The sequence below is a fragment of the Marmota flaviventris genome, chromosome 5 (genome assembly GCF_047511675.1).
Source record: "Marmota flaviventris isolate mMarFla1 chromosome 5, mMarFla1.hap1, whole genome shotgun sequence".
Taxonomy (NCBI): Eukaryota; Metazoa; Chordata; class Mammalia; order Rodentia; family Sciuridae; genus Marmota; species Marmota flaviventris.
This window is the reverse complement of record NC_092502.1, coordinates 4,448,110-4,473,419: the sequence shown is the minus strand read 5'-3', so window position 1 is coordinate 4,473,419 and position 25,310 is coordinate 4,448,110. Positions and strand designations below refer to the sequence as shown.

At 36.4% G+C, this 25,310-nt stretch overlaps 1 protein-coding gene and 1 pseudogene across 1 annotated transcript in view; both read right to left on the bottom strand.

Annotated features, from left to right (window-relative positions):
* LOC139705838 (titin homolog) overlaps window positions 1–25,310 on the bottom strand; it is a 128,834-nt gene that overhangs the window by 93,202 nt on the left and 10,322 nt on the right. Inside the window, exons 9-16 of the mRNA XM_071612740.1 lie at window positions 21,293–21,321; window positions 20,979–21,051; window positions 18,556–18,629; window positions 14,003–14,096; window positions 10,609–10,637; window positions 8,812–8,905; window positions 3,250–3,320; window positions 300–393 (exon numbers count right to left, since the gene is read on the bottom strand). Of these exons, the coding sequence (XP_071468841.1) occupies window positions 300–393; window positions 3,250–3,320; window positions 8,812–8,905; window positions 10,609–10,637; window positions 14,003–14,096; window positions 18,556–18,629; window positions 20,979–21,051; window positions 21,293–21,321 (558 nt within the window). The remainder of the gene's footprint in view (window positions 1–299; window positions 394–3,249; window positions 3,321–8,811; window positions 8,906–10,608; window positions 10,638–14,002; window positions 14,097–18,555; window positions 18,630–20,978; window positions 21,052–21,292; window positions 21,322–25,310) is intronic.
* Window positions 21,849–23,843, bottom strand: LOC139705734 (C-terminal-binding protein 1 pseudogene; annotated as a pseudogene).

Below are 25,310 nucleotides of genomic sequence, written 5' to 3'. Positions count from 1 at the left end.
CTTTTCCTTCATTGACTCCCTCTATAATCACTTCCTTTCTCAATTTTTATTCCCTCTTCTTTGCTCCTTTTTGTTATTTATGAATTTTCTGTGATTGAAGCATGTATCAAAAATGCAACTCACATTTCAGTTTCTTTGCAATACCTGTGGGCTGAAACCTAATAAGATATGTCACTTATTAACTTTTTTTCTTATTAGATATTTAACAGTTGAACTGTGTGAACAATTAGAATATACTATTGCTCATGTTTTAATGCAATTTTCTCATCAATGTATTTTGTATCCTATAAGGTTCTTACCTTGTACTGGTCCATTTACTATCTTCTTTCCTCTTTGATAGGACTCATCAGATATACCAGAAGTACACACCTGTGGATGTTGCTCAGTTTCATTCTGATAAAATTTATATCAAAAATGAGTTGAATACAGGTTTTATCATTTCTTTTAGACATCACCATATTTCTAGTTGTGAAATCATGGGAATTAGAATTTAGACCAGTACATTTTGAGAAACAAAAATTTCCATAAGAGACACTCTCCCATGCACTCCAAATGAAACTAAATTTTTCTCTTCATCTCTCTGTTGATGGGTTAAAACTCAGATGGAGGACATAAGGAATGTGTTTCCTGGAAACAAAATCTGAGGTCCCTACATCCAAATCAACTAGCATCAGCTTAATTAGTCAAATTTCCATTCCATAGCAAATCCACAAATGCAGTAGAATACTTATTTAAAACTCTTTTGAGAAATGTACTTCATGTTATATAGCTTTATGCATTTAAATAATGGATGGCCAAATTTTTAGTGATAAATTGATACTTGATGTCATAAGAGAGTTTCAATTCTATCACCAGAATTAGTAAGGAAACATTGTTCACTTGGTTCATTTCAGTTGTCAGACACTTCCAAAATTTAATATCTTTCAGCAAAATATTTACTGAGTCAAATCTCATTATTTTAACAAAGGAGAAAATGTGGAAATAAATGTGCCTATATTTTACTGGGACATAACAGCACACACAATTTGGGTAGAGTATGCAACATTTTCCATCGAAGAAAGAATAAAAGGTGTTCTAGTGGAGAAACATGGCAGAACAGAATCATACAGTGCTTACTCACTGATTATTTTCATAGTTGGGAATAAAATGTGTGTGACTGCATAACAAAAAATGGGCTGTGGAAAGCCACTACAGAGAGCCAGTGACTAGATAAACTCCAGAAATATTGGCTTTTAAAAGCAGAATGCATTCATAAATGAAATAAGATGCAACAGTGCCAGGAGAAACATAGCTGGGCAAAAGAGAAGAATCTCCCCTCTGGTGGGTTTAAGAGAATCTCAGCAATTCAATTAGTAAATGGAGGAAAGCAATAAATAAACAGGCCTCAAAATAAAAAAGAAACAAATTGCCTAAACACATATGAAAATAATTTCAACATCTCTAGCATTCACGAAAATATCATTCACAACTCCATTGACAGTTCAGCTCACCCCTATCAGAATGGCAATTATCAAGTATTCAAATAATAAGTGCTGAGGAGGATGTGGGGAAAAACAATCATACACTGTGAGACTGAAAATTAGGACTTCCACTCTGGAACGGAATATGGAAAGTCCTCAGAATACTAGGAATATAATCACCATATGACCCAGGTTTTTCACCCCTTGCTATTTGTACCTGTGTACTAAAATTAGTATACACACATGACATATGAACTTCAATATTACAGTGGAAATCATAATTAGAAAGTTTGGGAAATGATTCAGATGTTCATAAAAAGAAGAATTGAAAAAGTTCGTGTGGAGATACTTGGCACAGAATTTGAGCATAATAGTTTTTCATAGTACACTATTATGTCAAAATGAAACCCACATAATATATAAAATAGTGCTCTAAAAATTTCTAAATTATAAATATTATATCATCAAAACCTCCCTTATTTTATACACATGATATTTTATACAAAAACAATAGAAACATAATTTAGATTACTCTAAATTTAAATATAACTTTCTTACCCATTGAGAGACTTGGATTCTAATGAGTTTGTTAAAAAAAAAAAAATGGGTGCACTGCAGAAACTTCAAGGCAGAATTTGAGTGCATGCACAGTAGTGACTGCCTCTTTCAAATAGGTACTTTGAGAAAAATGATAGGAGCCTCTTCTCTCTTTTATCTAAGCATGCTTACTAGGATATCAGAAAACAAAGCCTTTCTTTTTTTAACTTTTCTAAGACTGAACTATTGCATAAAAACAGTGAGTTGGAGGAACCCACAACAACAATCAAGGTGGGTGTATGAGAGAACTCAGATATAGATTTGCTGAGACCTCTGGGCAGCTAGAGCATGGTCTTGTGGTCTACCTAATCTAAAGTATCTCATGGCACTTTCATTGAAATGCAGTATTTGCAGCTTATGATACAGATGTGTCTGATAGAAAACTGTCATGACAGCACATGGCATATGTGAGTCTGGTAGAAAATTGACTGCATGCAAAATCACACACATGAGCAGACATTCAAGATATTCAACCTACTCTGCTGAGAGGCATTGGGAGTAGTTGCCCCCATTTCCACCACACAGTGGTCGGAGTCACTCACCTAGTGAATTCCAATAGATTCCTCACTACAAAACCCTTTTAGAAGAGTCCAATTGTAGGGACTCTGTGTGAAAAGATCAGAAACCACTACATGTCTTGTAGCTACAAGAAGCTACCCCAGCTATCCTCACAGGATGGTAGATGTTCAACTTGATCATATGGACTCAGAGTAGTGATTGTCAGAAATGGGCTGAAAACTTTTATAAGAAAGAGATGGGTTGTGCCTGTTGGGCAGTTTGTAGAACAGAGATCCACAGGGGCACTGCCTCTTTCAAATGGGTGCTTTGAGAAAAATGACAGTGAGCAAGAGTTTTCAGTGGCTACTAAGTTATATGTTCATAATTTCAACTGGCTATTTATAAGTTTCAAAATTATTCTTCATCATTAAATGAGGTTACAGAGATAAAAGCACTCAATATTCAAAAAATTGTTCAATTGCTCTTACAAAACTTACCCTTAGTCCACTATGTTTCCTAAGCTATTTTCATGTTGATCACAAGTTATTTGCTTTAGACTTAAATATTAAACCATGTTTGGATTACAAAAGGGTATTCTATGAGGTCATTTCATTTGGCATAATTTACATTCTGAGCGCAAAAAAAGTGGGTGGGGGGGAATAAACCAGGAATTTAAATTGACATATTCACATACCAGTTGTGGGTTATTTTCAGTGTCCTTGAGACTTTCCTGTTCTTCTGCTGATGACATGCCAAAATGTGACTCTGTTGATTAATGAATAGATTTACTTAACTATTTAAACAATTAGAATTGTGAAAATCTATACAAATAAAGGGAATAATTGTAACAACAGTATATGTTAAGTTTTCCAACTATAATTTTAATTTAAGCTTACTCTTAGGTGAATATTTATTTTTTGAAACCTTTAAATTTATGTTTGTGTGTGGTCTGAATATTATATTCAGGGATTTGTGTATTGTTGGCAAAAACTGTAGCACTTATTTCAAATCCCAACCTTTTTTTTTTTTTTTTAATTTGCAGACAGGTTTTCTGTAAGATTCTCTGTCTGGCAGAAAGCATGCCATTGGGCTGCCTCAACTTATAAAATATCAACATTTGCAGATATTCCCCCTCTGTACCAGTATATATTGAGATCTTTAAAAAGTAATTTTACTGATTCAATACTTCAGAATACCACTTGGAGAGAAATGGGGTGTCACCAAGTTGAATGCATATAATTCACATGTTCATCCACTCAAGGTAAAATTGCAAAAAAAAAAAAAATTACCATGGAAACAAGAAATATCACAATGTTTTCTTTTTCTTCATCCAAAGGGTAAGTTATAAACAATTGCTATACATCATTTTGGCAGCCCAAATGATTGATCACATTTACACTTCATCATAAGAATTCCAATTTATACCTTCATCAAGAGAACTCATATTTCTTTTCCTTTTCTTTCTTGAGATATATATTCACAGAAAGTTTTATATATACATATAACTTTTTATTATGCCTGTTATTCCTGACACAAACTGGTTTTGCTTTTCCTGGGGCTACCTCAGATACTTGACCAGCTTTTGTACTGTATTACAACTACTTAGACCTGAAAATTATTCCTTTGATGTTTATCAAAGTTCTTTGCAGAAAATTGTACTGTAAAAATTACCTGATAGTTGCTTTTGATATTTTTTAGTTTTAGGTGGAAACAATATCTTTATTTTATTTTTATGTGGTGCTGAATTACGGGGGCTGCTTGTACATCATGTTAGTGTCAAAAGTTTTATATATTTCCATCCATGATTGAGTATGTGGTAAGAGCTAGAAGAGCTAGAAGAGATAACCAGGGTTTGTGTCTTTTCTGGAAAAAAACAGAGACCTAAGTAGTGAGGACATCATCAAGACACAGGAAATGGTAAGAGCATAAAAATCTATAGCGTGATATAGAGACAAGTGTTAAGTGGGACAGTATTTGTCTGAACATAAAGGGATTGGTGAGGATAATTTCCAGAGGAGAGTTCAGACATGAAAAGGGCTAAAGATACAGAGGTAGAAAGAATTTGTATCATGAGTTATTTCTAAAAAAATTAAGATTGCTTGACATCCTCAATCTAAAGAGGGCCAATGATCATATATTCAGAATAGCAAGACCATTCTCAATGCTGTGGGTTGGTGAATGTGAGGGGCATGTGAATAAATAGAGATGAATAAAGAGAGAGCATTGCAGGCCTGAATGCTGTAATGGAGGGACTGTTTCCAGATATACAGAAAATGGAAGAATTTCAGTGGCCCATGTATAACAAAGTTCAATGAAGTGAACAAATTAAAAGCTAGGCTCTTGGGTAGGGAGATTCTGCTCCTGACTGTTACTCAAGGTTTCAAATGAGATGTGTAATAAAACACAGAAACTGTGAATTTTGCTTTCATTTACCATGTGGTTTCTTCTATGGCAACATCTTCCTATGTTGAGGGAACTCATTTAGGTCCTTGGTGGGCAATTTCCTTGAGCCTGGATTTACCAAGCCCACCAGTGAATCCGTGAAGTCAGTGGGTGAAACTCAGTGGAAAATAAACTGCTTAACATGTAAAAAGATTTGGATTAAGGTCCCTAACAATGTAGGGAAAGCCAGTAACAAAACACACCAATAAAATGTGACCAAACAAAAGTATTTGGGGATTTATTTCTCTTAGTCTAAATTCCAAGAAAGTATTTTATCCCATAAACAGTATTCATTTTATAGGAAAGGGATTAAAATGAAGAATGTATGATTATACATTGAGTAATTTCTTACTTAGTATTTGACCCATGAGTGGTGGAGAACATGGAATGTTCATAAACAGAACAAATGTTTGATGGATCTGGTGATTTACTGAGTGTTATAATAGAGTCAATATTTTTTTTAGATGTGTTTTTCTTGTGTTTCACAGAATAGCCTTGACCTACTGAGTTCAAGCAATATCTGTTTTTTCAGTCTCACAATTACCTGAAACTACAGCCTAGCTCTCCAATAAGCTTTTTACAACATTGTGGGGAAAGAAAAACCACCTCATAATCCCACAAACAGGGTTAATGTCTCCAGTTTGAGAACTTCACGTAGAAACATCTGAGTTACTGATTACTTTTGAAAATCTTTTTTTACGCTTTTTATAAAAAATTTCAACACATCTATGCAAACATAGACACTGGTCTATTGGGCCAAATTTTATCAAAATATTGTATTTAAAACAAAATGAGTGGAAAGTGTGCTAGCATTGTAGATGTTTATCATAGCTCTTTGCAGAAAATTGTACTGTAAAAATTACCTGATATATATTTTTTAATATTTATTTTTTAGCTTTAGGTGGAAACTATATCTTTATTTTATTTTTATGTGGTTCTGAGGATCAAACCCAGTGCCTCATGCATGCTAGGCGAGCACTCTACCATTGAGCCATAATTCCAGCCCCATATCTGATAGTTTTTGTCCATTCTTCCATCCTTACGTTTTATTCCAGGCTAAATAAACACTATTTCTTTTCAAAGAAATTCACATGAAGTAATTTGTTTAGATACATGCTTTTAGAATAGCAGCTAATATATGAAGGAGCTATTTTGTTTGTTTTGGGTTTTTTTGTTTGTTTGTTTCTTTAATCATACACGTGTGGGACACTGATGAAATTTCTTTTCTTTTATCCTTTGGTTTAACCAATATCAAGTTTCTTGACCCCACTCTCATGAGAAGATACAGGTCCCACATCTAAGAAACAATGTATGAAAAACATAAAGAATTAAGATATGGGGACTGGGGTTGTGGCTCAGTGGTGCAGGGGGCTGGATTCAATCCTCAGCACCACAGAAAAGTAAATAAATAAAAATAAAGGTATTTTTATTGTATATCAACTACAACTAAAAAATACAATATTTTAAACTACAACTAAAAAATATTTTAAAAAAGAATTAAGATATGGTATTCCAAAGGAAAAATGATCTGAAAGCTCACAGAATACCATAAATCAGTAAACATTTCTATTTCAAAGTTAATGTCATATATTCAAGGAATAACAATCTTTGTTTTCAAGGTATAAACTCAATAAAGACTTTGTTTACAAAATGAATCTGGTTTAGTAGATTTTTGTCAGCTTTTCAAGTATTCATGGCCATGCTGCATTATCAGAAAATTAGTAGTCTAGGGATGAGTATGGAGCTCAGTAATGCGAGTGCATTCCTAGAATGCCCAGGGCCAAGTTTTCATTTTGAGGGAACATAACCAATAAGTAAACAACTAGCTGTCTTTACAATAAATACATCAAAGACAGTATGAACTCATCTGTCTATCTCATAAGGATTCCACACACATTGTGGTGCCTGATACTTACGAAGATGAGAAGTTTGTAGCTACAGGCTGCATAATGAAGTGATCCACAATAAACAAAACAAACCACCACCATAATCTGAAAGCTTGCAGAGTGATCATATATAAATAAACTCCCTTACTTCAATGTTATTGATATACAAAGAATAACCACCATCTTGGTGTTCAAGGGAAAACTCACTAAAGATTTTAGAAGAAAAAATGAAACTGGCATGGCATATCTTGATAGTTATTCAAGTATTCTCATACAATGTCTGGATGAACAGAAAATTAGCTATCTGGAGATGAGAATTTATCTCAATAATAAAGTATATTAGTGGCAGGTCAAGGGACAGGATTTTATTTCAAAGCACCAATACAGTAATAATATTAATAATAAAAAATTTAGCAGCATCAAAAACACTAGGCTTCTCAGCTGAATGAATCACATGAATGGCACATATATCACGGTACCTGATAGGTATGAAGGGGAGAAGTTGGTAGCTGCACATTGCCCCAATTCTTCCAGTCCATACTGGTTCCAATCATCTCTGGACCAGGAATAGTCTCACCTTTGGTCTGAAGGCAGATAAACTGAAAGAAGTTGGGCTGCCTTCTCTCAGTTTCAACATGATTCCCTCCAAAATTACATAGAAAACTCGTTGGTTCCTTCTTCATTTTTCCCTTCCTTTAAACATTTTCAAAGCAACTTCTAGAGGCTTTTGTTTGAAACCGTAAATTTTACATTCTTTGGTTCAATTATTCCCACTCCTTCTTGCCTCCCTATATAGGAAATGTATCATGGAAGTATAATTTGTATGTCTTTGTCTTTTGAGACCTTCCCTCTTTCCAAGATATATCCTCACAGAAAAGCAAGATGTATGCTTACACTTCATCTGCTTGTCTCCTGAAGTATGGGAACAAATAGGGTTCATTTACATTTCCCAAAGGACATCAGTTTCCTAGCTATGAACAATGTTGTCTGTGGATGAGGCTCATTGAAATGACCTTAGCAAATAATGTTTATCATAGTTTAAAAATATAATGTTTTTCATAATGGAAATGTGGAAGGAAAGATCTACTGCCTCAGAATGAGCTTCTGAACATGGTCCCCAACAGTCAATGCATAGCAGTTTGAGATTCCCAGTGTGAACTTGGTCTTCTTCCACTTCTCATACTTTAACATGAATTTATCTCTCAGTTCCTCCCTACAAAGTCCCTCTAAATGAAAGTCTAAATGGAGCCATAATATTTCCAATGGGAATTTTAGATATCTGTGGTTTGGACATCACTCTATAACCATTCATATTTCTTTATATTCCCATTTTTGTTTCTGCCCTATATAATTTTGTTGTTATAGGTAGTAGCAACATGTTGCATTCATTAAAATCTGTACATACATAATAATTTTTGCTAAAAGAGCTTAGGCCTGAGTGATTAGTTCTTCACTCTTAATTTTTTTTCAAAACATACTAAGAAAGATTGAAATAATTTTACTTATGTATTAATTGATATTTGAAATGGAAACTTACATTTCTTCCCCATTTTGAAAACCCTGTTTTTATTTTCCTTCTCATAGGTGATTTGAATTTCCTTTCCTCCACTGAGTACAACTGCTGCTTTTTTCTTCATTGACTCATTGTACTAACTATACTTATCAGTTTTCCTTTCCTCCTTCTCTATTTTTTGATTCTCTTGTGCATCATAACATGTAGAAAAATGCAATTCATAATTCAGTTTTTTAGCAATACCCCTAATTTATTCTGTGAATGAAATAAAATAGTATATGCCACATATTGCCTTCCTTTTTTCTTTCTAGCTATTTAAAAGGAACATCATTAAAACAATAAGAATAGACTACTGCTCATGAATGAAGGCAATATTCTCTCCAAAGTATTTTTTATTATATATATATACACTTACTTTTTATATATTCATTTTCTCTCTTCTTTGCACTTTGATGGGACATACCAGATATACTAGAAGCATAATCCTTTGGCTGTTTATCAGAGACACTCTGGAAAAATTAATGTTAATAATGAATTTTATAAAGATTTCATCATCATATTTGGACATCACCATATTTCTAAATGTAAAATCATGGGAATTAAAACTTTTACAAGTACATTTGGAGCAACAAATATTTCCATAAAAGACTCTATCCTACGCATTACACGTTAAGCTGAGCTCTTCTCTTCATCTGGCTGCTGATGAGGTAAAACCCTAATGAGGACATGGGAAATGTTTTTCTCTGACAACACTGTCAATGGCATGTCTATATCTAAAACAACTAAGTATTTAAGTAAATAGCAATCATTGCATTACCCACCAAATCTATGCATGCAAGAAGAGAAAATATATTTAAAACTGTTTATATAAATGCACTTGATGTAAATCAGAATGCAACATTTTTAGCACCATATGGCCTATTTTTAGTGTTAAATTATGGTACTTGATGTGATAAGACAGTTCAAATTCTGTCACCTTGTGTAGAAATGAAACACTACTGTATACTTGCTTCATTTGAGTCATCAGAAACTTCCAAAATTTCATGTATTTCAATAAAATATGTATGGAGTTAAAATTACATTTAGAAAATGTAGAAGGAAGTAAGAAATGCATGTCTACATTTTACTTGCATGTAACAGCACATGCAATTTGGATAGAATATGCAACAATTCCCCTCAAAGAAAGAACTAACAAGTGTTCCGGTAGAGAAAGGTGGCAGCACAGGATCTTAGAGTATAACTAACTATTTCCAGAGATGAAGTCAGCAAGGTTAACCAATGTTTTGCTACATATTAAAAACACACACTGAAGGAAAACACTGGAGAGCCACTACAGATAGCCTGTGACTAGATGAAATATAATATGCAATCATAGAGGAAATAGACTGTAGCAGTGCCAGGGGAAATTAGCTGAGTAAAAACGAGGAATCTCCCCTCTGTGGGCTAAAGAGAATTTCACCAACCTAATTAGAAAATAGAGAAAAGCAATAGACAGACACATCTATGAACAAGATATACAAATTGCATAGCAAATTATGAAAAATTTTCTATCTTCAAAATATTGAGGGTAAAATATTTAAAACTCCATTGATATTTCAGCTCACCCATTCAGAACAGCACTTATCAAGTAATCAAATTATAGGTGCTGGTGAGGATGTGGAGAATCATCATCATCATCATCATCATCATCATCATCATCATACACTGTGAGACTAAACTTAGGACTTCCACTATGGAAAGCAGTACGGAGATTCCTCAGGATACTAGGAATATGACCACCATATGACCCAACTTTCCAACTTGTTGCCCTGCATCCTAACTTTATAAAATCAGCATACTTGCTTAACACAAGAACTTCAATGTTTGGTGCTAGTCTCAATGAAAATATCACAGAAATAGCCATGTACCACCCCCCCCATCGACAGAAGGATGTATAAAATCTTTGCGTTTCATGGCATTCTCAATCTGCTTGCAGACAAAATAATTAGTAAATACTGTGTACTGAATCCAGTTTTCAGTGAATAATTTAACATAAATAATATAATATTTTAACATAAATGATATATTATGTTAATATATATTATCATATACAATATATTACTTATTATTAGATACATATATAATATTTTAATTTAACATAAGCAATACAATATAAAATAACACAATTTAACATAAATAAAATAATTTAGCACAAACATAGAAGATGATTTACCTTCCAGGAATCACTTGAGTCCCAAGATACTGAAAAGCAAGGAACAAAATTTGAATGTGACAAAACCAACATAATGTTCCTGCTGAATTACTATGGAGCTGATTCTGGTAAAATTACTTGATAAAATTTACTTTGGCTTTAGGTGTTCTATGTTTCTTTCTTTTTTCATTTTTAGGACAGTCATATGACAGAGATGAAGACATATCAGGAATATAATATAACAAAACATGCAGTATCAACTCTATCATGACACTGAGGAAATCCACTAATTTACCATATGTGAGATCATGTTTCTGGTGAACATAAAAAATATAGCCAAGGGTACATATACCCAAATCCAGATGCAGAATTGTGGAGAACACAGTGATCTACAGTGAGATGAGTAAAGGAGAATATTTACAGTTTCAATGTCAAAGGTGAAATAATAGAATAATAGCTGGATAAATTGTGTAAAAAGGCTGAATTAATTGTGTAACCTTGAGTTAATGCTATTAGAATTATTTAATCTATTTTATTATAACTATATATCTTGTGCATCCATTTATCTTACATTTAGTAAGTCCAAATATATGATAGGAATTCAGGCTAAATAAACATCGTATCCATCAAAGATTTTATATGAAGTAATTTGTTCAGATATCTACTTTTAGAAAAGCAGCCAATTCATGTATGTATGCATGCTTCTTTTTTAAAATATATGTGTGGAACCCTGCTGAATTTTTTTTCCTCTATCCTCTGGTGTAACCAATATCAAGTTTCTTGACCTACTCTCATGAAAAGATAAAAGTCCTAAGCCTATGAAACAATATATGGTAAACATAAAGAATTTAGATATGACATTCTAAAGGAAAAAGCTATCTGAAAGCTCACAGAATATCATATATCAGTAAACCTTTCTATTTCAAAGTTAGTGATATATATAAGTATATATACATGTATATATATATATATATATATATATATATATATATATATATATATATATATATATATATATATTAGGAATAACTGTCTTGCGTTACAAGGTATAAACTTAATAATGACTTTTGTTTACAAAATGAATCTGGTTTAGTAGATCTTGTCAGTTTTTCAAGTATTCATGGCCATGCTGCATTATCAGAAAATTAGTAGTCTAAGGATGAACATGGCGTTTAGTAATGCAAGTATATTCCTGGAATGCCCAAGGACAAGTTTTTTATGTTGAGGGAACAATAAATAGATAAAGGAACAACTAGCTACTTTTACAACAACAAATGCATCAACAATACTGATTCTCTTCTGAATATCTCACATGGATTCCACATACATTGTTGTGCCTGGTAGGTATGTGGGTGAGAAGTTTGTAGCTGCATGTTCCATGATAAAGTGAGATATAGTAATAAAACATAATCTGAAAGCTTGCAGAATGATAATATATCAATAAACTCCCTAACTTCAATATCATTGACATACACACACACACACAAACAAACACACGTACACACACACACACACACACACACACACACACACACACCTGATAAATATCTTGGTGTTCAAGGACCAAACTCCCTAAAAACTTTAGGTGGAAAAAATGAGACTGTCATGGCATATCTTCAAAGTTATTCAAATATTCTCATAAAATGTCTGGCTGAAGAGAAAATTAGCTATCTGGAGATAAGAATTTATCTCAGTAATAAAGTACATTACTGGCAGGACAAGAGACAGGGTTTCATTTCAAAGCACTGCTATAGTAGTAATAATAATAATAGAAAATTTAGTTTGTGACTAGGGTTGTAGTTCAGTGGTAGAGCACTTGGCTTGCATGCCTAAGGCCCTGAGTTTAATCCTCTGCATCACTTAAAAATGAATAAATAAAACTAAAGATATTATGTCCATTTACAACTAAAAAAATAAAGCTAGGTTTCTCATCTGAATGAACCACATGGATGCCACATATATCATGGTACCTGGTAGGTATGAAGGGGAGAAGTTGGTAGCTGCACATTGCCCCAATTCTTCCAATCCATACTGGTTCCAATTATCTCTGGACCAGGAATAGTCTCACCTTTGGTCTGAAGGCAGATAAACTGAAAGAAGCTGGGCTGCCTTCTCTCAGTTTCAAAATGGTTCCCTCCAAAATTACCTAGAAAACTCTTTGGTTTCTACTACATTTTTAGAAATTCTACTTCATTTTTTCCTTCTTTTTAAAATTTCCAAAGAAACTTCTAGAGGCTTGTGTTTGAAACTGTGAATTTTACATTCTTTGGATTGATTATTCCCACTCCTTCTTTTCTCGCTATATAGGAAATGTATCATGGAAGTATAATTTGTATGTCTTTTTCTTTTTAGACCTTCTCCCTTTCCAAGATATATCCTCACAGGAAAGCAAGATGTATGCTTACACTTCATCTGCTGTCTCCTGAAGTATAGGAACAAATAGGGTTCATTTACATTTCCCAAAGACATCAGTTCCCAAGCTATGAACAATGTTGTCTGTGGATGAGGCTCTTTGGAATGACCTTAGCAAATAAAAGGAAAGATCTGCTGCCTCAGAATGAGCTTCTGAACATGGTCCCCAACAGTCAATGCACAGCAGTTTGAGATTCCCAGTGTGAACTTGGTCTTCTTCCACTTCTCATACTTTAACATGAATTCATCTCTCAGTTCCTCCCTATGAAGTCCCTCTAAACGAAAGTCTAAATGGAGCCATAATATTTCCAATGGGAATTTTAGATATCTGTGGTTTGGACATCACTCTATAACCATTCATATTTCTTTATATTTCCCCATTTCTGTTTCTGCCTTATATATTTTTTTGATGTTGTAGGTAGTAGCAACATGTTGCATTCTTTAAAATGTGTACATACATAATCATTTTTGCTAAAAGAGCTTAGGTCTGAGTGATTAGTTCTTCACTCCTCAAATTTTTTTCAAACCATACTAGGAAAGATTGAAATAATTTTACTTATGCATTAATCAACATTTGAACAGGAAACTTGCATTTCTTCCCCATTTTGAAAACCCTGTTTTTATTTTCCTTCTGATAGGTAATTTGAATTTCCTTTCCTTCACTGAGAACTATTGCTCCGTTTTTTTTTTCATTGAGTCCCTTACTAACTACATGTCTCAATTTTCCTTCCTTCTTTCTCTATTTATTTTCAATTTTCCACTTTCCTGTGATCAAAGCATGTATAAAATGCAATTCATAATTCACTTCTTTAAGTAATATCCCTAATTTAATCTGAGCCTGAAATGTAATAAGATACACACATAGTACCTTAGTTTTTTCTTTCTAGTTATTTAAGAAAAACATTATTCAAACAATAAGAGTATACTAATGCTCATGAATGAAGGCAATATTCTCTCCAAAATATTTTGTAATTCATATATATTTATATATGTATTTTTTTACCTTGTATATGTGCATTTTCTCTATACTTTTCTCTTTGATGGGACACACCAGAATCACCAGAAGCACAAACCTCTGGCTGTTTGTCAGAAATACTCTGTAAAATTAATGTTAATAATGAGTTCTACAAAGATTTCATCATCACTCTTTAGTTATCACAATATTTCTAAGTGTAAAGTCATGGGAATTAAAAATTATACAAGTATATTGTAGCAACCACACTTTCTAAAAGAGATGCCATCCTACGCATTCCAGGTTAAGCTGAGCTCTTCTCTTCATCTGGCTGCTGATGGGGTAAAACCTATATGGAGGATATAGGAAATGTTTTCCCTGGAAATATAGTCAGTGACATGCATATTCCCCAAAAAAGTATCCTAAGTGTTTTATTAGCCAACTTCACATTCCCCACCAAACTATGCAACAGGAGAAAGATATTTAAAACTGTCTATACAAATGCATTTGATGTAATACAGAATTCAACATTTTTAACAGTGGATGCAATTTTTTGGTGTTAAATTATGAAGCTTGAACTGATAAGAGAGTTTATATTCTGTCAACTCATGTAGGAATAAAACACTGTTGCACTTGCTTCCTTTGAGTCATCAGAACCTTTGAAAATTTCATAGATTTCAGTAAAATATTTATGGAGTTAAAATTGCATTTAGAAAAAGTAGAAGATAGAAAAACGTGTCTATATTCTGCTTGAATGTAACAGCACATGCAATTTGGATAGAATATGAAACTCTTTCATCAAAAAAAAAAAAAAAAAAAAAAACTAACAGGTATTCCAGTGGAGAAAGGAGGCAGTACAGATTCATAGAGCATTACGGACTATTTCCAGAGAAGAAAGTCAGTCAGATGAACCAGTGTGTTGCTACATATGAAAAAAAAAAAAAACCTGGTGTAGAAAAACACTGGAGAGCTACTACAGACAGCCTATGACTAGATAAAACACACTATATTGGATTGGAAAGAACAAATGCAATCATAGAAAAAAATAGACAGCAACAGTGCTAGGGGAAATTAGTTGGGTAAAAGACAGGAATATGCTCTCTGGTTGGTGAGAAGACTCTCCTAACCAGTTAAGAAATAGCAAAAAGCAATACATCTCTGAACAAGATATACAAATTGCTTACAAAGTTAAAAAAAAATTTCTGTGTTCAAAACATTCAGGGTGAAAACATCCAAAACTCCATTGATATTTCAGCTCACCCATTCAGAATAGCAATTATAAGTGCTGGTGAGGATGTGAAGAATAAAGTACAATCATACACTGTGAGACTAAACTTAGGACTTCCACTATGGAAAGCAGTATGGGTATTCCTAAGAATAGTAGGAATATGACCACCATATAACCCACACTTTTTCCACTTCTTGCCCTGCAACCCAACTAGCATACTTGCTTAACACACGAACTTCAATGTTTGATGCTAGTCTCAATGAAAATATCACAGAAATAGCCATGTACCCCATCAACAGAAGGATGTATAAAGAACATGTGGAGACACTGGACACTGAATTTGAGCAAACTAGTTTTTCATAATATATCATTATATCCAAATGAATCTCCATATAATATACAGAATGGCCCTATAATTTCCAAAATATAAAAATTATAACATCAAAATCTCCCTCATTTTATTAAAGGATAACACTTTATAGAAAAAAATTTCAATGTTATATAGATTATCCCCAACTCAAATTCAACATTTTCAGCAAAGGACAGTATTAGATTCTGCCTAATGTGTCAAGTAAAGTTGGATTCACTGCACAATCTTCTGAGGAGAATTGGATTTATTGTACAGGTGCGTCCTCACTCAGATTCATTTATCTAGGCTTTCTTGTAGAGATAACAGAACAAAAAGTCTTTCTTTTTGTAGACTTTCTAAAACTGAAAATTGTCTTTAAAGCAGTGAGTTGGAGGCACCCCACAACAAAAATCCCAGTAGATTTAGGAGAGGAACTGAGACATAGATCTTCTGAGTGCTCTGTGCAGGTAGAGCATAGCCCTGTGGTCTACCTAAAGAACATGAGGTCAAAATATATGGTCAATTCAAATGGTGGGGGGAGTTGCAGCTGTGTGAAAAAAAAGTGCCAGGGATGTGTCTGGTTGAAAACTGGCTGCATGCAGAACCAAATACAGATATATTTGAGCAGATACATCAGGTACAATCAACCAACTCCCTCATATAACATCAAAATCTCCCTCATTTTATTAAAGGATAACAGTTTATAGAAAAAAAAATTGCAAAGTTATACAGATTTTCCCAATTCCAATACAACATTTTCAGAAAAGAACAGTATTAGATTCTGCCTAATGTGTCAAGTAGAGTTGGATTCACTGCACAATCTTCTAAAGAGAATTGGATTATGTGTGCAGGTGCCTCTTCACTCAGGTTCATTTATCTAGGCTTTCTTGTAGAGATAACAGAACAAAAAGGTCTTTCTTTTTTTAGACTTTCTAAGACTGAACTTTATCTTTTAAAGCAGTGAGTTGAAGGCACCCACAACAAAAATCCTGGAAGATTTAGGTGAGGAAATGAGACATACATCTGCTGAATGCTCTGTGCAGATAGAGCATAGCCCTCTGGTCTATCTAAAGTGCATGAGGTCAATTCAAATGGTGGTGGGGAGGTTGCAGCTCTGTAAAAAAAAAAGTGCCAGGGATGTGTCTGGTTGAAAACTGGCTGCATGCAGAACCAAAACATGAGCAGATATATCAGGTACAGTCAACCAACTCTGCTGAGAGCATTTGGAATTGTTGCCTCATTGTTGAGCACAAAATATTTGGAGAGTATCCTTAGCAATTTCAATAGAATCCTGAGGTCAAAACAATTTCAGAAGGGCCTTATTGTATGGACTCTCTGTATGAGAGATCAGGAACCACTGCATGTTTATACCTGTAAGATGCAGTAGACAGCTTACCTCCAAGAATGTTGGATGTTAACACTGTATGGGCCTTGGGAATGGACTAGCAGGAATGTGATGAAAACTCTGAACAAAAAATGTGTGTATGCCTGCTGAAGAGTTTCTAGAGCACAGGTCCACAGGGGTACTGCCTCTTTCAAAGGGTACTTTGAGAATAATGATAGTGTGAGAGAAGGGCTGTTTGAGAATTCAATTGACAGAAAAGTCCAGGAAAACTAGGGTAGAATTGGTTCCAGTGGTAATTTCTAACATTCACCAGAAGAAGTCACAGATTCTGCAAGCATGCCATATCTGCCATGCTCCCAGAGCGTGCAATGAAAACCCTTACAGACTTGGAGTATTGCACCCTCCAAGGTCTCTGACTGCAGAAATCCAAAAGATATCTTTGAATTACAGGCTTGTCTCCAGCCTCCATGGACCACAGGAAGTGTCAGGCAGTTTCTACATTTGATAGACCTACATATCAAAGTACAAAACAAGTACTGAGAGTAAGTTTTGCTGTGCAACTTGAAAAAGTTCTCTCAGCTTTTATGGGTGTGGCCAAAGTGCAATGAACAGAGGAGTTCAGCATGTACATTTAGAGTAGTTTTGATTTGCTAGAGATGTTGTTATCATCGATGCATGTATTTTTAGTCAAGTGTACATTGTTATTTATACTCCTTGTTTTCAGTTTGTAGTGTTTTAGAGATAATTAATTATATTTATTTTATTAATAGTTGATACATGTTTTCTTTTAAGCTTAGAGTGTTGCCACAGGCTGTTCTCTTCCCTTAAAGAGATGCTGGTGAGTGAAACTAGTACATAGGATATGCTCAGTTGCAGACTTGATGTTGAGATATGAACCAGCATAAGACATATTCCAAAGATAAATCTGCATAGTAGAAGGACATATGTAAAAGTGGACTAAAGGTCCACCCAAATGCATGCAAAATTTTAGCCTACTAATACACACAAGGAGACAAGATGACACTTTCAAAATTTTCATAATTTCCCAATAACTGCATCCATGTTCCTTTTCTAATATCCACTAACATAGTAGGGTTAAAAATATTTATTGATTCTATTGATTTCTTGCATCAAGGGAATTGAACTAGGAAGTTATCATTTGTATCCTAATAGCAAAGAACTCATCCTTTTGATTTTGATTCTATTAACTGGCAGTATTGTGTCTGATTTGGGCTCATTATCTGCCTCAACACAGACACTGGAGTCAAGAGAAAATGAAAGTTTTAACCTCTGCATGAATGAGAGACAATGTAAAACTAAAATTTTAAGCCATTGGAAATGATGATGTCTTAACTTGAATGTGTACAATGACCACTTCATACTTTCAACTGGTTATTCCTAAGTCTGGAATTTATTCCGCATCATTTAAAAATGCTACACAGATAAAAGCAAACAATATTTTTAAATATTGCTGATTTGCTATGCTAAAGTTTACCTTTAAGCTGCCATGATTTCTAAAGCTATTTTCATTCATGGTCATTTAAATACTTTTAGACTTAAAATTAAATTTTATATTTATACCCAAATGAGTATACTTTAAAGTAATTTCACTTGAAGTAATTTATCTTCCAAAGCAGAAAAAGATGAATAAACCAGAATTTTAACTTGACATATTTACATACCAGCTTCTGGTTATGTCCAGTTCCATCAGGTGTCTCATGGGTTTTACACAATGATATGTCAGAATGTGACTTTTCTAAAAAAAAGTATAGATTTATTAAACAGTTATAATGTGTAACAATCTGTGCAAATAAAAAGTAATAACATTTGTATCTTCTAAATTTTATTTATATTTAAGCTTACTTTTTGGTGAATAATTATTTTTTTTAAACTTTTTAAATTGTTATTTGTATATGGATCTGAGGACAGTACCCAGGAACTTGTGTATCTTTGGCAGTAATTGTAGCACTTACTTTAAGTCCTTATTCCAGGCCTTTTTATTTGAAGACAGGTTTTCTACAAAGTGCCCTAACTGGCTGAAAAACTTCCCTTGGCCTGAATCAGTCTCCAAATATTTGCAATTACACATGTGTCCCTTTGTGCCCAGTATATATTGAGATCATTGAGGTGTAATTCTATTGAACCAGTACTTCATAACACCACTTGGGGAGACACTAGGGGTTCAATGCATATAATTAGACAAAAGTTCATCTACTCAAAGTAAAAGAAAATGTCATGAAAAAAATTTAAATTGCCAAGAAACAAGAAACATCATACTGCCTAGTATCTCTTCACACAAATAATAAGGTTTCAACAACCATTGGACATCAATTTTGTTGTCCCAAGTGATCGATCCCATTACAACTTTAGCAAAAGAATGCAGTGTTCCTTTCTGTTATTTTCCTTTCTTGACTTTTATCTTTTTTTTATCTTTTTTTTTTCTATTAGGACTCACACTGTTTGGTGAATGTTCTCTGACTGTCCTTATTATTCCAGACACAAATTGATTTTGCTCTTCCTAGGATTACCTCAGACAGTGAATCAGCTTTGGCACTGGAGAATAACCTCTTGACCTGAAAATTTTTCCTTTCCATTTCTAGTCCCTTGGCTCCTACACTTGAAGGGGCTGCTTTCACATCATATTGTCTCAACAGTTTATTTATTTCCACGCATAACTGAGTTTGTGGTAAAGCTGGAGGAGATAACAGGTGTCAGTTTGGTGTCCTTTCTAAGGATAGATATGAACACTGACATAGGAGGGAAGTTTTGAGACAGAGGGAGGGAAATGGAGAGAGAATAGAAGGCTCTAGCATGATATAGAAGCAATGTTAAAGGGGACAATATTTAGTAACCATGGGGATTGGCGAGGAGAACATCCAGAGAACAGTGCCAGTAGGGAAATGCTAATGATGCAAAGGTAGGAAGAATTAGTATTCTGAATGGTTTCTAGAAATTTAAGAGGCTTTGATAGTCTCAATGTAAAGAGGGTTGATGGTCATATATGCAGTGTAGTTAGACCACACTTAATGCTGTGGGCAGGGAAATGTGAGTGGCATGCACATAAAAGCAGTTGAATAATGAGAAGGCCACAGAGCAGTGTGAAGTTCAAGCAGGCCTGAATTGAGGGAATGTTTCCAGAAATACACGTGTAGGATGATTCTAATTAAATGAACAGTGTAAGGATCTGGGCTCCTTGGATATGAGATTCTGGTTGTGACTGTTACTTGAGATATCCATTGAGATGTATAATAGAACAGAAGAAATATAAATGTTGCTCTCATTTGCCATGTAGTTTCTCCATGACAATATCTTCCTAAGTTGAGGGAATTCATTTACATCCTTGGTGGGCAATTTTCCTTCAACCTGGATATATCAAGCTGACCAGTAATTCCATGAAGTCATTGGGTGAAACTCAGTGGAAAAGTAACTGCTTATAATATTTGGATTCAGTCCCCACAAATGTAAGAAAAAAAAAGTATTTTTGGATTTATATCTCTTAGTCTAAATTGTAGGAAATCGTGTTCTCCCATAAACAGTGTTTATTTTATAGGAAATGAATAAATTAAAATTTGTGATACTCTATTGTGTGGATACTTCCTTTAGATATGACCACATGTTGGGTGAGGAGCATGGAATATAGTTTGCATATAGCCCAACAAATGTCCATGGAATTAGTAGATTTACTCAGTGTCATGATAGTTTATACTGTCTTCTAGATGTGCTTTTCCTGTGTTTCCCATACTGGCCTTGACCTACTGACTTCAAGAAAAATCTCTTTCCTTGGTCTCACAATCATCTGAGATCATAGTCCAGCTCTACCACAAGCTTTTTAAAACATGGGAGAGAAAGAAAAACCACCTCATAATCCTACAAACAGATATAATGTTGGAAAGTTTGATTGTAGAAACAGCTGACTTGGTTCTTTTTAACAATATTTTTATGCTTTTTCTGAAAAATTTTAATAGGTTGATACAAACATAGGCACTGATGTAATTAGGCCAAATTCCCTCAAAATATTTTATTAAAAAAGAAACGAGTGTAAAGTCCACTAGCATCTTAGATGTTTATTATAGTTCTCTGCAGAAAATTGTACTGCAAAAATTACCTGATTGTTTTGTCCAGGCTTCCCTCTTTGCTTTAATTGGAAGAAAATCTTTGCATTTCATGGCATTCTCAGTCTGCTTGCAGACAAAATAATTAGTAAATAATGTGCACTGAATCCAGTTTTCAGTGAATAATTTAACATAAATAATATATTTAACGTAAATGATATATCATGTTATTATATATTATCATATACAATATATTACTTATTATTAGATACATATATAATATTTTAATTTAACAAACAATGCAATATAAAATAACATAATTTAACATAAATAAAATAATTAAACACAAACATAGAAGATGATTTACCTTCCAGGAATCACTCGAGTCCCGAGATACTGAAAAGCAAGCAACAAAATTTGAATGTGACAGAACCACCATAATATTCCTGTTGAATTACTATGGAGCTGATTCTGGTAAATTTTACTTGATAAAATTTAGTTTGGCTTTGGGTGTTCTATGTTTCTTTTTTTCATTGTTAGGACAGTCATATGACAGAGATGAAGACAAATAAGGAATTTAAGTATAACAAAACATGCAGTTTAATTTCCAAAGTCAGATTATGTTTCTGATGAACATGAATAATAAATACCAGGGTCCATATACCCCAGTCCAGATGCAGAATTGTGGAGAGCACAGTGATTTCCAGTGAGACAAATAAAGGAGGAACATGAGAGTTTCAATGTCAAAACTGAATTAATAGTGTCATAGCAAATATCTTGAGTGAACCCTATCAGAATTTTTTAATTCATTTTATTATAACCATATTTCATGTCCCTTCATTTGACCTACAATTTAGTAAGCCCAAAGAAAGGATATGATTCCAGGCTAGAATAACATCATTTCTTTTTTTTTTTTTTTTGGCTCTTTCTGGGACTTTTATTTCTTTAAAATAATTCATACAAATGGTTACAGTCACAAACATGATTTTAACCAAAATATTGCTAGCCTACCACATCAGCAGGACGGCATGGGCGCAGGCGGGACTTGGCAACCGCCGCCCCCAGGTCAGTCAGCACAGGGAGCTCCAGGCGCCCCCTCCTCTGAGCTGCTTGAGATGCCGTCTCCATTTGGAACAAGGGGGTTCATGCCAAAATCAGGAAAACAGCCTTTGTTGTTTTTCTAAATTATTCTAAAAATAAGACAAGCAGGTAGAAAAAACAGTGCACTGTGCGGCATGAAGGAAGCGGGAAGGACCCAAGTCCTGAGAAGGGGCCGCAGCGGGCGTCCAGCAGAGGGAGCTCAGACCACGGCCACAGGTCCCGCGGCTGGCTTTTGTTGACAGCTAAGCAAACGAATCCCCCGTCATGTCCTAAAGACTGCACACAGACAAGAACATCCATGAGAGAATTGACTACTAACTTCTTTTGCTCAACGAGGAACGCAAAGGACACAGGACAGTGAGCCAGCCCACAGGACGGGACAACTACAGTCGACACAGAGGCTGCGCTGCCTCGCGCCCTGCACACGCCTGGGCCAGTCTCTGGGGCGCAGGGCGCGGGCGCCTCTCTGCACACTCCGGGCTGGGGTGCACGGTGCCCTCCCCAGGTGCCGAGGCTGGAGAGCTCCCCGCGGGCTACAACTGATCACTCGTGTGGTCTCTATCCGCCTCAGGCTTGACAGTTTGGCCAGGAGAAGGGGCATGGGGTGGGTGGGCCACAGGGGGCAGGCCGTGGGACAGGGACATGGCGCTGGGTACGATGCCTTCCACTGCAGCCGGGATGCCAGTGGGGGCCACGCCCACCACGCCTGGGGGGTACCTGCTGTAGGCAGCCCCGTTGAGCTCAGGGTGCACCACGGCAGGGTCCATGCTGGCCCAGTGCGTGGCAGCCGTCAGGTGGTCCTTGTTGACGCAGTTTTTCAGGCTATCAGGGATCCGGCCTGTGATGGCTCGCCGGATCTCCCGGGCTGCCTCCTCCAGCATCTCGATGGACGCCTGCTCGCTGTACCACGCAGCATGGGGGGTGCAGATGAGGTTGGGCGCATCCTTCAAGGGCCCCTGGCTGAGACTGAAGGGCTCCGACTCGTGCACGTCCAGTGCCGCGCCACGGATGCGTCCTTCCTTCAGGGCCTGGGCCAGCGCCTTCTCATCCACCAGCCCGCCGCGGGCTGTGTTCACCAGAAAGGCCCCTTGTCTCATCTGCTTGACGGTGAAGTCGTTGATGAGGTGGTGGTTGTGCTCGTTGAGGCCGCAGTGCAGCGTCACACAGTCGCTGTGGAAGAGCAGGTCCTGCAGGGTGCTCACTCGCTGCAGCCCCAGGGCCCGTTCCATGCCATCCGACAGGTACGGGTCGTAGAAGAGCACGCTGAAGCCGAAGGCCTTGGCCCATAGCGCCACCGCCTGCCCCACACGACCTAGTCCAATGATGCCCAAGGTCTCCCCGCGGATCCTAGCGGCTCCTGAGGCCACTTCGCGGATCTGCTCAACACTCTGGACCCGCGTGCCTTCCCGCAATGCCTGGTGCAGCCAAGTGGTCCGACGGTACAGGTTCAAGATGTGGCACATGGTGGAGTCCGCGGTCTCCTCCACAGATGCTGCAGGCACGTTGCAGACAGCAATGCCTAGGTCCCCAGCCGACTTGATGTCGATGTTGTCAAAACCACTGCCGATCCGCACGATTATTCGTAGAGCTTTGAACTTCTCCAGGTCTTCTCTGGTCAGCGTGATGGTGTGGTACATCAGGGCGCCCACCGCCTCGTTCAGCACCTTCTCATGGATCTCCTGCGTGGACTGCGCGTCACAGAAGGCCACCGTAGCCACGTCCTTCAGGATGGGCATCTCCACCGTGCAGTCCCGGCCATCAAGCAGTGCCACCAGGGGCCGAGGGTGCATGGGCCCGTTCATGATCGGGGGTCGGACGCCTTCCTGACCATGGAGGGCACCCGTTTCCTTCCTAGAAGGCCTCTCTGCGCTACCCAGTGGCGGGGAGCCTCCTCGGCACGGGGCCCGGCCCGGCGGCGCGCGCCCGCCAGGGGCAGCCCAGCCTCCGACCGGCCCGGATCTGCCGACGCCGCCCTGCCGCTCCCGCGAGCACTGCGGAGGGGCCCGTGGACAAGAGCTGGGGGCGCCGCGGCATGGGGAGGCTGCACGCCCAGCGGCGGGCCTCGGGATCCCGCGACTTCTGCAGACCAACTCCGGGGAGGCCGCAGGCCCTGCCGCCCCGCAGGTCGCCGCGGGCCTCGCGGCGCCCCCACGACAGGCCCACCTCCGGACTTGCGCCCCCGCTCCCGGAAAAAGGCCGGAGCGACTGCGCGGGGCCGGGACCGCGGGGTGGCGGCGGCCTGTGCGGCCCGCGGGCCCCTTTGTCCATAACATCATTTCTCATCAAGAAATTTACCTTATGTAATTTGTTCAGATACACACTTCTATAATAGCAGCTAATTTATATATATATATATATATATATATATATATATATATATATATATATATATATATATATATATTTTTTTTTTTTTTTTTTTTTTTTTTTTTTCATACTAATGTGAGACCATGCTGAAACTTCTGTTCCTGTATCTTTCGGTTTATCTAATGTCAAGTTTCTTGATCCACTCTTGTGAAGAAATACAGTTTCTACATCTTAGAAACAATGTATGATAAACAAAGATTTAAGATATGGAAATACAAAGGAAAAAGTGATCTGAAAGCTCACAAAATTATCACATATCAATAAACTTTATATTTTAAAGTAATGCTATATCTACTAAGAATAGCAGTCTTGTTTTTCAAGGTGTAAAGTCAGTAAAGACTTCTGTTTTCAAAATAAATCTGGTTTACATATCTTTTCAGCTTTTCAAATACTTTCATAAGCATTATCAGAAAATTAATAGTATGGGGATGAGTATGTAGCTCAGAAATGAGAGTGCATTTCTGGAATGCCTAGGGCCAATGTATATTTTCTAATCAAGAATTAAAAAAATAAAGAAACATCTAGCTGCATCTGCATCTGAAATGCTGTTTCTTATTCAAATAACTCACATGAAAGCTGCATACATCTCAGTGACTGGTAACTTTGCATGGAAGAAATTTATATCTTCAGGTTGCTATAGTTCCCTCTGTTCCTACTGCCTCCAATTATCTCTGCATTAGTAATAGTTTCACTTTGGGTTTGATGAAGATACTATGAAAGCAGCTGAACTGCATTCTCTTAGTGTCCTTTTGATTCCCTCCAAAATTACCTAGCTACCTTATTTGGTTCTGTCCTCATTTTCCACTGCCTTTTGTCTTTCAAAAGCAACATCTAGAGCTCTGGTCATAATTATTTTCATTTTACATTCTTTGTAGATTATTCCCATATTTTCTTGACTACCAATATAGCAAATATGT